This window comes from Rhinatrema bivittatum, chromosome 4 (assembly GCF_901001135.1).
Source record: "Rhinatrema bivittatum chromosome 4, aRhiBiv1.1, whole genome shotgun sequence".
NCBI classification, from domain to species: Eukaryota; Metazoa; Chordata; class Amphibia; order Gymnophiona; family Rhinatrematidae; genus Rhinatrema; species Rhinatrema bivittatum.
Genome location: NC_042618.1, coordinates 85255374 through 85268658, shown reverse-complemented (window position 1 = coordinate 85268658; position 13285 = coordinate 85255374). Strand labels below are relative to the sequence as shown.

The following is a 13285-nucleotide window of genomic DNA, read 5'->3' as shown; positions in this document are numbered from 1 at the left end:
CTCTGGCTGCGGGGGGAGAGGGTGATTACCGTCACCGCCGCGGTCGAGGAAGTGCGCCCGCTGCCTCTAAGCCACGCCCGAACCCGTCTCGCTCGGGGGCCAAGTCCTCACCGCGAACGATCGGGACTGAGGCTGCCTCTGTGCCGCGCCCGAGCCCTTCTCACTCGGGGGCCAGGTCCCTGCCGCGATTCAGCCACCGGACCGAGGCTCCTACCTCAGAGGGACCCCAGAAATCACCTCGGGAAACTCAACTGGGGGAGGGACCCGAGGGTATCACCGCAGGAGTGCGGGGCTTGTCTTTAGGTATTCTACTATGAATTTAGTCGTTAGAATTTGGAAAAACGCTCGGCGAGCATAAGGTAGCTCCAAACTGCTTTGGAGACGGAAATTACTGAATTGCTTCACTTCCTGTGGGGGTATATGTACCCGTGCTGACGTCAGATCCGTCTCCAACTGCTAGCACGAGCACACTATACCCCACTTGTTCTGAGTCCATCTGCTACACGCTAGGAAATAGAAAAATGTTAAATAAATGTATATGCACAGCATGCACGGTTTGTATTTGCTGGTTTTTAAAAGGACACAATGAGCATGGACAGCAAACGTGCCCTCTTTACATATATACGCACTTCACAATAGGAAAGGATGTCTGTTTTATGCCTAATGGGGTAGATTTTCAAAGGGGGACGCGTGTAAGTCCCGGGGCTTGCAAAAAGGGGCAGTCGAATGCATTGCCAGGGGTCGCGGTTAGGGATCGGGGCGTGTCTGGGGGGCGTGGCCGAGTGCCCCGACACAGCGGCCTGTGTCGGGGCCTGCTGCGCCGGCGCGCGTAAGTTACTACTGCCCGAAGGCAGTAGTAACTTCTCTGATAAAGGTAGGGGGGGGGGTCTAGATAGGGCCGGGGGGGGGGTGGGTTAGGTAGAGGAAGGGAAGGGAAGGTGCGGGGGGGGGGGGGGGGGGGGGGGGGGGGTGGGGGGGGGGGGGGGGTAGAAAAGAAATTTCCCTCTGAGGCCACTCGCCTATTTCCCGAGCGGCCTCGGAGGGAACGGGGCAGCGCACGCAGTGAACTCGCGCGCGCAAGTTGCACAAATGTGCACCACCTTGTGCGCGCCGACCCCGGATTTTATAAAATACGCGCGGTTACGCGCGTATTTTATAAAATCCAGCGTACTTTTGTTTGCGCCTGGTGCGCGAACAAAAGTATGCGCGCGCGTATGTTTTAAAAATCTACCTCAGTGTGTATTAGAAGTGCAGAGCTGCAGAATAAAGACAGATTAAAGTCCCAGAACATAAGAACCTGCATACTGGGTCAGACCAAGGGTCCATCAAGCCCAGCATCCTGTTTCAACAGTGGCCAATCCAGGCCATAAGAACCTGGCAAGCTACCCAAACACTAAGTTCTACTCCATGTTACCATTGCTAATGGCAGTGGCTATCTCTAACTGGGCCGATACAGTAACCACGCGGAGAGAGCGGGCGACCGCCCACTCTCCTGTGCGCGTGATTCAGTAACAATTTAAATTAGGGCCCGGCGGTAAAAAGAGGCGCTAGGGACACTAGCGCATCCTAGCGCCTCTTTTTGACGGAAGCGGCGGCTGTCAGCAAGTTTGACAGCCAACGCTCCAATTTTGACGGCGTCGGTTCTCGAGCCCGCTGACACCCCAGGTTCGAAAATCGGACGCCGGCAAAAATTGAGCATCCAGTTTTCAACCCGCGACCCGCAGGCCTATATTACATTTTATTATTTATTTTTTTAACTTTTTTTAATCTTTTGGGGGCCTCTGACTTAATATCGCCAATGATATTAAGTCGGAGGGTGCACAGAAAAGCAGATTTACTGCCCCGGCGCCGGCAGAAATTAACGCTTATCTTTGGGTAGGCGTTAATTTCTTAAAGTAAAATGTGCGGCTTGGCTGCACATTTTACTTACTGTATCGTTACTGTGCGCTATTAGTCTCGGGGGGGGGGGGGGGGGTTGGACATGCATTTTGACGCGCTATTACCCCTTACTGAATAAGGGGAATAGCTAATGCGTCAAAAACGCGCATCCAAATGCGGGTTAACAGTGCGCTCTGTACTGTATCGACCTGTAAGTAAACTTCATTAATAGCAGGTAATGGACTTCTCCTCCAAGAACTTATCCACTCCTATTTTAAACACAGCTATACTAACTGCCCTAACCACATCCTCTGGCAACAAATTCCAGAGTTTAATTGTGCGTTGAGTGAAAAAGAACTTTCTACGATTAGTTTTAAATGTGCCACATGCTAACTTCATGGAGTGCCCCCTAGTCCTTCTTTTATCCGAAAGAGTAAATAACCGATTCACATCTACCCGTTCTAGACCTCTCATGATCTTAAACACCTCTATCATATCCCCCCCAGAGGATTAAGGTGCGTGTAAACTATTATGCGCACATGTAATTTGTGCCCTAGCTGGTCTTGTGCACTCGGGTCAGAGACGACAACGGAGTGGCAAATAGGGCCAAGATGGCCACGGTGACCACGCGGGCAATATGGCGACCACCATTCATAGGGTCTCCAAGTGGGTAGACCCTTGGAACTAACTGGGGCCTGGCCCTGCTAGGGCGGATCAACCCGGTGGCACTGGTCCCGCCGGCGACCTGTGCGACTCCTCGAACCTCGAGACCGGAGTCAACGCTAAGATTTCTACCTTACCTCGTCTTCGGTGCTTCCCGATTTCGGGCCGGCCGGTCTCCGGCTGCGGGGGAGAGGGCAAATCCTTCACCGCCATGCTCAAGGGTGCACCCGCTGCCTCTCAGCTGCGCCCGGGATCGGGGGCTAGGGTCCTCATCGCGAATTGGCCGCTGGACCGAGGTTCACCTCAGAGGGACCACGGAAATCTCCTCGGGAAAATCTCAACTGGGGGAGGGACCCGAGGGTATCATCACAGGAAAGCGGGGCTCGTCTTCAGAGCTAGAATTTTTCTTCAAATTTGTTTTTTTTTCGTTGAATTGGTTCTAACGCTGCAAGAGCGTGCAGATAGTCCCTAACTGCTATGGAGACGGAAAATACTGAAGAGCTGCACTTCCTGCAGGGGTATATGTACTATGGGCTGACGTCAGATTGAAATCTGATCCGTCTCCAACTGCTATCAGGAGTACACTATACCCATTGGTTCTGAGTCCATCTGCTACACGCTAGGAAATGTTAGTTTCTGTATTAGGAGTTACCACCCAGGAAAAAGATCTAGGCATCATAGTGGATAATACTTTAAAATAGTCGGCTCAGTGTGCTGCAGCACTCAAAAAAGCAAACAGAATGTTAGAAATTATTCGGAAGGGAATGGTGAATAAAACGGAAAATGTCATAATTCCTCTGTATCGCTCCATGGTGAAATCGCACTTTGAGTACTGAGTTGATTTATTTACTGTTTGCTAGGTACTTGTAATCTAGATTGTCTACTGTTGGAAACAGGATGTTAGGCTTGATGGACCCTTGGTCTGACCCAGTATGGCAATTACTTATGTTCTTATGTACCTCAGTTTTAGTTAAAAATTGTAGATATATCTGTTCTCTGTTTGCTAAGGTGGTATTTGAACCTATTGGGGATTATGGGCGCTTTGTGAGAGCTGGTGAGGAAGAATCATTGGACTGATGGATTCATCAGCTTGTCTTGTTGAGGTTGGTGGTTCTTGGCTGCTTTGTGTATGTTAAGATCTATTGATGTTCCTTTTGATGGTCTGATTTTATGGTGTTTGTGGTTAGTCTATTTGTAGTGATGCGTTTTTGTTTTTTATTTTTGTGTGCCCATATTTTTATATTGTACATTGCTATTTTTGATGTTCATTTCTAATACCACTTTGAGCAGTTTTTGTACAATGCTGCTTCCCGATTTTTTGCTATATATGACTTGAATAGTTAAATAAATAAATATTGTCTTTGCTGTGAAAAAAAGGGCAACTTACCTTCTTCATCTTGGAAAATCACTTCAAAGTTTTTGCTCCAATCAGAGACAGAGAAGTTTCGTGTGGCTTTCATAGACTGCAAAAGACAAGTACTCAGTGTAAAGTTTTCTCTCACCAGACAGGGAAGCCCCTGGTTTGCCCGATTCTGTAGGCACGGCAGTTACTGCAGATTTTAACACTTGGCACAGAATTGTGAAAAGCAGCCCCTGGCTTTCTGCAGAACGCCCTCTGCCCTGCCATCCATATTGCACTGAGGTTTTTTCCTCTGATCTGCTGATGAACAGAGGAGCACAATAGTACGACAAACTGGATGTGCAGACATGACAGACAGAGAATCTTTTGTATGCCCCCAAGGGCCAGCTAGCTAACTTCCTTAAATGATGTGAACCGATTTCAGGGCTGATGAGCAGGGGGCAAGGTGGAGAAGAGGAAGGAGCTCAGTGCTGAATTTAGGCATAAGCCTCTGAAAGTAAAGGTCAGGGCTTCTAAAAACAAGTTTTACACTTGTTGCCAATGCTACGTGACAGAGTTTAGGGCATTAGCATATCTTAATCCAGCCCTGAGGGACCCTGACACTGAAGAGCAGAAAGGGGACCCCCCCTCATCTAGCCTAATCTCATCTTTGTTACATAACAGAAAATGAAAATTGTTTTTCAAAATATTTCTGTTTCTGCTTTATTTTCTTGCATGCCCCCCTTTCCTTCCTCTTCCCTAGCTAGCAGACTCTCTTCTCCCCCTCGCTAGACCCCTAACCCCAACCACCAGTCTCCCTAGCTCCCAATTACCCATCCCCCTTCTCACTCCTGCCAGCCTCAGTTGCTGACAGTCTTCTCTCCTCTCAGCCGAGGGTCACTGCTCTCAGTGCCTGGCACAGCAGAAACAGATCACATTGGTTATCTAGTCTGCCCATTTCCCTCAGAGACCGCTCACCCATGCTTATAGGAAAATTGGTTCTTACCTGCTAATTTTCGTTCCTGTAGTACCGCAGATCAGTCCAGACTCCTGGGTTTATGCATCCGTGCCAGCAGATGGAGACAGAGAAAGTTTTACTGACACTGCTACATAATCCCTGTGTCACCTGCAGTTCTTCAGTATTGACCTTTACCCAAGCACAAAAAACTTGTAAAAACAAATTAACAAATATAGAAAACTTCAAGTCTGTATTCCATACCATGAAAAAAATTGTAATCTGTATCAAGAAATTGCAGCTGAGTGGACGACTCTCCACTTCCAGAGATTGGGCAGGTTCTGGACTAATTTGTGGTACTACAGGAACGAAAATTAGCAGGTAAGAACCAATTTTTCTTTCTCTGTACATAGCTGGATCAGTCCAGACTCCTGGGATGTACCAAAGCTCCCTATTTAGGGTGGGCCCTGGAGAGTCCTGCTCACAAGACACTTTCACCAAACGACCGAGACTCCGGAACTCCCACATCCAGGTGATAATGCCTTGCAAAGGTTTGCAGTGACTTCCAAGTCGCTGCTCTACAAATTTCCTAAGGTGAAACCAACTGAGCCTCTGCCCAGAGGCCTCTTGAGAACACGTACAGTGCATTCTCAAACCTTCAGGCACCTGACGTCCCTTGAGAATGTATGTTGACCTAATAGCTTCCTTGAGCCATCTCGCAATGGTAGCCTTGGAAGCCTGGGTACCTTTCTTCGACCCATTCCATAAAACAAAAAGATGGTCCGACTTCCTAAATTCATTTGTTACCTTGTGATATCTCAACAAAGCCCTGCGGACATCCAAAAGCTTAAGCTGCTGTGAATGAGGCCTCGGACGAATCCAACTCCGTAAAGGCTGATTTACATGAAACGCTGATACCACCTTCGGTAGAAACAAGGGTACTGTCCACAAGGACACTCCTAGATCCCAAATCTGTAGGAACGGATCATGGCAAAAACAAAGCCTGCAACTCAGGGGTTCTCCTAGCTGAACAAATGGCCACCAGAAAAACAAACTTTAGCATCAAATCCTTAAGCATCGCTCTCCAAAGAGGTTCAAAAGGCGCCACACACAAACTTCTGAGACCGAGATTAATAGTCCAGGACATACAAACTTTCCTCAATGGAGGGTGCAAATTCTTAGCGTCTCCCCCCCTAGAAATCTAACCACATCAGGATGAGAAGGCAGGAAGCAACCTTCCGCTTTACCTCGCAGACAAGCAAGAGCTGGAACCTGAACCCTAAGAGAGTTGAAAGCCAGGCTCTTGACCAAACCTTCTTGAAAAAAAAGATAAAACCTGAGATATCGAAGACCGTAAAGCCTGCACACCATTAAGAACATAAGAAATTGCCATGCTGAGTCAGACCAAGGGTCCATCAAGCCCAGCATCCTGTTTCCAACAGTGGCCAATCCAGGCTACAAGTACCTGGCAAGTACCCAAACACCAAGAAGATCCAATGCTACTGATGCAATTAATAGCAGTGGCTATTCTCTAAGTAAACTTGATTAATAGCAGTTAATGGACTTCTCCAAGAACTTATCCAAACCTTTTTTGAACCCAGCTACACTAACTGCACTAACCACAAATTCCAGAGCTTAATTGTGCGTTGAGTGACAAAGAATTTTCTCCGATTAGTCTTAAATGTGCTACTTGCTAACTTAGCTATGCACCAGGCCGCAAAAACTTTCTAGAACCGCACATAAGACAGCAAAGTAGATGTTCACCTAGCCTGAAGAAGAGTAGCAATGACCGGCTCCGGATATCCTCTACTTCTCAATCACCACCTCTCAAAAGCCAAGCCGCTAGACAAAAGTGATCGACCTGATCTGAAAATATGGGGTCCTGACAAAGAAGGCATAGAATATGACTGAAGCGTAACGGCCCGTCCACAGCCAGGTTGACGATATCCACAAACCACAGCTGATGTAGCTACTCTGGGGCTATCAACATCACTTCACCCAGGTGTCTCTATCTGATGCAACACCTTGCCTACCAGAGGCCAAGGAGGGAACACGTAAAGCAGAACTTCCTGAGGCCAGGGTAACACCAAAGCGTCGACTCTCTCGGCCCCTTAATCTTGTTTTCGGCTGTAAAATTGTGCCACCTTCACATTGAGATGAGTTGCCAATAGATCCACATGGGGATAGCCCCACCTTTCTCGGATGAGCTGCATCGCTGTCTCGGACAGCTCCCATTCCACCAGATCTATAAAACTGCGACTCAGAAAATCCGCTTGGACATTTTCGATGCCTGTGATATGTGATGCTGCTATCCACTCCAAATGTTGCTCTGCCCAAAGGAAAAGCTCCTGAGCCTCCTAGGACACTGCGTGACTCTAGGTTCCTCCCTACCGACTGATGTAGGCTATGGCCGTCGCATTGTCAGACAATACCCTCATCGATCGACCTCGTTTCAACGACAGAAATGCAAGTAATGCTAAGCACACTAACCTAGTCTCCAACCGATTGATAGACCAAGACGCTTCCTTGATGGACCACCTGCCCTGCGCCGACCACTGCTGACAAACTGCTCCCCATCCAGATAGACTAGTATCGGTAGTAATAATCATCCAATCCGGGACCTCCAGATCAACACCCCGAACCAGACTGGATTTCAGCAGCCACCAAGACAGAATGACCCGCGCAGAACCCTCGAGGGGTAAAGGAAGATGAAACTCCTCCAAAAGAGGATTCCACCACTCCAACAGAGTTCGATGCAGTGGTCTCATGTGTGCAAAGGCAGCGTTGAACCCATGGAACCCAGAACTTACAAGTAATCCCAGACTCAGTACCGGCAACTCCAAACGCCAGACCTGACTCTGCAACTTGCACACGCTTTCCCTTAAGAAATACCTTGCCTATCCATGTGTCGGATCGAGCTCCCAAATATTCGAAGATCTGAGATGGAACCAGGTGGCTCTTCGCTAAATTCACCACCCAGCCCAGCGATTCCAACACGTCTATCACCTTGTGAACCGAACAGCGACAAACATCCTCCGACTTTGCCCTGATGAGCCAATCGTCCAGGTAAGGGTGCACCAGCACTCCCTCTCGCCGTAATGCCACCACAACCATTACCCTGGTGAATGTCTGGAAGCCGTGGTCAACCCGAAAGGAAAAGCCTGAAACTGGAAATGCTGTCCCAGCACCATAAACCGCAGAAACCTCTGATGATACGGTTGAATGGGAATGTGGCGGTACGCCTCAGTCAGATCCAAGGAAGCCAGAAATTCTTCCTTGTGCACTGCCACAATCACCGACCTCAGGGTCTCCATCTGGAACCTTGGGACCTTCAGCATCATGTTTACCTTTTTTAGATCCAGAATCGGGCGGAAAGTGCCATCCTTCTTTGGAACCATGAAGTAAATGGAATATCTTCCCTTGCCTTGCTCGCTCTGTGGAACTGGAATCTATGCCCCTAACATTGCAACCTAACGTCTCCTGCACCACCCATTGCTTTTCCAACCACCCACAAGGGGAGAAGAGAAACAAGTCATGAATGGGCCGAGCAAATTCTAAAGACGCGTAACTGTCTCTTACTACGCTGAAGACCCATTGATCCTGAGTTATCTTGGCCCATTCCCCACAAAACTGAGCCAATTGGCTCCTTATAAAAGGAACAGTGGAGAGGACCAGCCTCACCTCATTGCAAGGATTTGGCCCCTGTAGCTCCACCCCCTGTGGAGGCTCTGAAGGGTTTTCGGCCTCCTCAAAAGGACTGCCCCCAAGACTGACCTTGGGGAGAGAAATGCTTCTGCGAAGCTGGGGCACCCCTCACAGGACGAGACCTAACATCATGAGAATGCAACAGATACTGAAAAAAACGCTTGCTCTTATGCTTGTCCTCCAGCAACTTGTGCACCTTATTCTCTCCCAGATCCTCTCCAAACAAAAGGAGTCCCTTAAAGGGCAAAGAACTCAACTGGGACTTAGACAACACATCCGTCGACCAGTTATGCAGCTATAACCACCTGGCTTTCACCACGGATCCCATAATGCGAGACGAAGTTCTCACTAAGTCATACAAGGCATCCGCACATATGCCACCTATGCCTATAAGTGCTCAGCTTTACCAGCCTAATCACCAGCTTTTGCCTGCCTATCCTGAAATTGTTGTACCCAGCGCAGGCAAGCTCTTTACATGAAGATGGAGCAGATGGCTGCTCGCAAACTCAGTGCCAACACTTCAAAAATCCTTAAGGTGACTTTCCAGCTTCCGATCCTGAACATCCTTCAAAGCCACGGAAACCACAACTGGGATAGTCATCTTCTTTGTGACTGCCGAGACTGCAGCATCCACTTTTGGAAGGGAAAACAGTTCCAGCGTCTGTTCAGGCAAAGGATAAAGCTTCGCTATCGCCCTCTCCACTCTCAAGAGTGGAGAGGGCGATAGCGAAGTCGGGAACCCCTCACTCCCGATCCACCATCTTCTTCACAGACTTATGATAGGGAAAGGCCCGCGGGAAACCCATAAGCCCATCCAGGATCGGATCTGCTCCTTCCATGTCTAAGTCTTCCTGTGGAACCTTCATCCCAAGCTCCTCTAGAACCTGAGGAATCAAAGGGCCTAATTACTCTCTCTGGAACAAGTGGAGTATCTTAGGGTCATCCCCCTCAGAAATCAGGACCGGATCGTCCCCCAGAACCCTACCAGCCACTTCTGGATCAACACCCTGGTCCAGCGACGCCACCAACCCCCAGAGCCTCAGGGGGTCACTGCAACTCGGAGTCCTCACCAGCCTGAACTGCACCAAGGAAGGCCTCTTACCTCGGGACTGCTCAGGCCTAGAAGCCAAGCCCAGACCCATGGGAGGCTGGGACTGTGTCACTAGCCCTGCATGCTGAGCCAAATAAAGCTTCATGAAGAAGGAGGATGAAATCAGCCGAGAAAGGGTGAGGAGCCACCGGAAGCTGCGTGGACTCAGCCCTAGAGGACCCAGACATAGGCAGATTTGAGCCAGCCCCATCATCTGGCTCCCCCACCCACCGATCTCAGGCAGACTGGGGAAAGCCTTGGGGGAAAATCCCCCTCCTCTTCCATCGGCGCAGTCAGTGCTGCATGAGCATCCAAAATGGCCGCCTTTCCCACACCGACGGAGACTGAGGGCCCGTAGCAGACCAGCCTCTGGCATGCAGGAACAGCTACCGAGGGAGAGCCTGCACCCTGCTTCCTCCGTTTCGCGGCTGCCAGGGGCTCGGGCGGTCCCTCTCCCCCCGATATGCAAGCAGAACAGAGCCCTAGTGGGCTCAGATGTGCCGGCACCACACCACACATGCGGCACACCGAACAGCAACCATGTTCTACTCGGCAGGAAACCCCCCCTTCCGAGCCCAAAATGCCGAAACAAGCGGGAGAGGCGAAAGAAGCCCTTCTCCCACTACTCCCAGTGACCGAAGAGAGCCATTAGCCAGAGACCTCAAATCACCCATGTCTTACCTCACACCTGGGCCTCCTTTTCTGTTTCTTTATTTTATTGTTTTTAAAAAATTTAAACAAAACTGGTTAAAACGCCCCCTCAGGATGGAAAACATAGCTGTCCAGCAGAAGATCAGCCAAATTTAAAAAGGAGAGGAAAGCTACACCAAAAAAGAACTAGCCGCCCTGAGCCCACAGCGCCTGAGCAGCCTCATGAAGGGGAGGGATCTGGACCAGCAAATTTACCCCCCACGGGTCAACGGAGTAAGCATACAAAAAGGTCCCCGACCTCCAGCTTGTCCACCTCGACCAAACAGGGAAGGATCCACCAGGACCCAAAAACCCCTGGAGGAAGGCTCACAAAATTAAGAACTCTCCAGACTGTAGAACTGCAGGTTTTGAACCAACCACCATCTGCTGGAGACAGAGAAAATACTGAGGAACTACAGGTGGCACCAGGGATTATGCAGCAGTGGCAGTAAAACTTTCTCTGTTCTCCGTCTGCTGGCAAGGATGCATAAACCAGGAGTCTGGACTGATCTGGGTACATACAGGGTACCCATGCTCTCCTGAATTCAGATACTGTTTTTGTCTCCAGCACCCCCATTCCTTGCAGCCACCACCCTCTCTGTAAAGAAATATTTCCTAAGATTACTCCCGAGTCTACCACCTTTCACCCTCATCTCATAACCCTTAGTTCTAGAGCCTTCTTTTCATTGAAGAGGCCCCGTTGCTGAGATCCTTCAAGTTGTGGGTGAAGGGGGATAAGCTAATCAATACCCATACCGCTGTTCCAGTGTTCATCTTGGCTCCCACAAGTTGCCATTCCTGGTGCCCCAACACTAACATCCTATGAGGTGGGGGGAGGCCAATTAATGCCACAGAAAAGGACGAACAGCTGACCTGAATTTCTGAGGAGGGATGGGCTCTCACAGCTGCCGCAAATCGCAGTGGTGCAAGGATCGGCCTTAGGCTAATGCTTATGTGTAGCAATAAAGAACGTTGTGTAACGGAATACAAATTCTGCACCAAGTTTTAAACTAGAACTAAACGAACTTTTGCTTTGTTGGATCTGATTTCTATTCTCCATCTCAGTTTTCCTCTTCCTTTGCCAACTGTCTTTTTTTCTCTTGAAATTCCCATTTCTACTTTTCCTGATTTTATCATCTTTCATTCATATCCCTTTTTCCTTTCCCAGTTCTGCTCAACGTTTATCCTTTCCTCTCCATCCCACCAGCACCATCTGCAGATAAAAATAAGACAACTGCACTCTTCCTGCCAGGGAATAACACAAAGCAAAGTCATGAATATAAGATATAGCAGGCTGGGTCCATTGATCTCAGCATCCCATTTCTGGTAATGGCCAATTTGGGTCACAAGAACCCAGCAGAACTCAACGAGTAGGTCCATTCCTTGTTACTCTCTTCTAGGCATAAGCGGTGGGGCATTTCCAGATCTACCTGCCTAATAATGTGTCATGAACTTTTCTTCCAGGAACTTGTCCAAACTATTTTAAACCCCGCTATGCTGATGTCTTGATCACATCTTTCAGGAACAAATTCCATAGCTCAATTGTGCATCGAGGTGAAAAAAAAACCTCTTTCTAATTTGTCTTAAATCTGTTACCTGCTAGTTTCATGGAGCATCCCCTAGTCTTAGTGTCATTTGAAAGAGTAAATAATTCCTTATTTACCAATTCCAAACCCTTTCATGATTTTATAGAGCTCTATCATATCCCTTCTCAGCCATCCCCCTTTATCATTTTGGTCGTTCTTCTCTTTACCTTTTCTAATTCTGCTATGTCTTTCTTGAGAAGTGGTGACCAGAACTGAACACAATTCTCCAGATGAGGTCGCACCATGGAGCGATACAGAAGCATTATGATATTCTCATAGTTTGATAGATGATAGATTTGTTTTAGTGCTGTGCCACTGAGGAAGATTTATCTCCTTTTTTTGCACAATTAGCAAACAGGCCTTGCAAAGTGTGTGTACAGTGCATTTACAACACATGTATTTATGAAAGTTTTTATGAATTTGGTACCTCCTTACAGAGAACCAAAATCTATGCAATTCTGCCTGAGTATGCATAAAAGCTCACCGAGTCCAGTAAGGCGTGCCGCATCACTTTCAGTGTGATCTTAGTGTGTGGTCTCTTCATGTGCATCTGGCGAAGCTCACGCTGGAAAAAGTTCACTTTGTCTTGAAAAGTCTCAGATCCCCCTAATAGAAAAAAACATTTTAAAATTATAAACTTTATATTCCTCACCAAATTGATATTAGTTAGGTGTCTTCCACTGGTGTGACTGGCACCATTTTGATGTATGGTCGTACATTTCTACAACTGTATATCAAAATGGCGGCAACCACACCTGACAAAGGCACCAAAGTCACCTCGATGCCATCACCCAGATGGACAGGGTCATTTTTAAAGCACTGGGACCTGAGAAATAATGGGCTTTGGTGCTGGGCCCAGGCAGTTTTTTTGGCTGAGAAAGCCATGAATATAAAGATACTGGAAAACTTTTGAGAATTTTCATAGACTGCTATTTTCGTAAAGTGGATTGTGGTAGTCCAAGAAGTAGGGCGTTACAGCAATCAATGCCAGTGAAAATCAACGCTTGTAGTACTGGTCTAAATTCTTTTACGTTTAATAACGGTTTTAATCTTCTTAAAAGTAGTAATTTATAAAAACCATCTTTAGTTTTTGTTTCAATATGTTTTCTAAAATTCAGTTCAGGGTCTAAGAATACGCCAAGGTCCCTTATTTTGGTCTCGAGAGTAATTTGATTGTTTTCATATTTAAAGTGACATTTGTCCTTACTCATTGATGTTTTCCTTTCCAGTAATATTATCTCAGTTTTTTCAATGTTTAAATTTAATATCATCTGCGTCAGTAATTGCTTTATTATATTCATGTACATTTCTGGGATTTGGAAAGTTTTTTCCAGGGTATTTGTGACTGGTATTCGTATCTGCATATCATCTGCGTATAG

At 47.7% G+C, this 13285-nt stretch overlaps 1 protein-coding gene across 6 annotated transcripts in view; it reads right to left on the bottom strand.

Moving 5' to 3' along the window:
• The window catches only part of AREL1 (apoptosis resistant E3 ubiquitin protein ligase 1), a 295300-nt gene that overhangs the window by 70164 nt on the left and 211851 nt on the right, over positions 1–13285 (bottom strand). For all 6 annotated transcript variants that reach the window (XM_029598425.1, XM_029598426.1, XM_029598429.1 and 3 more), the window contains exons 11-12: positions 12391–12512; positions 3929–4004 (exon numbers count right to left, since the gene is read on the bottom strand). In XM_029598425.1, the coding sequence (XP_029454285.1) occupies positions 3929–4004; positions 12391–12512 (198 nt within the window). The remainder of the gene's footprint in view (positions 1–3928; positions 4005–12390; positions 12513–13285) is intronic.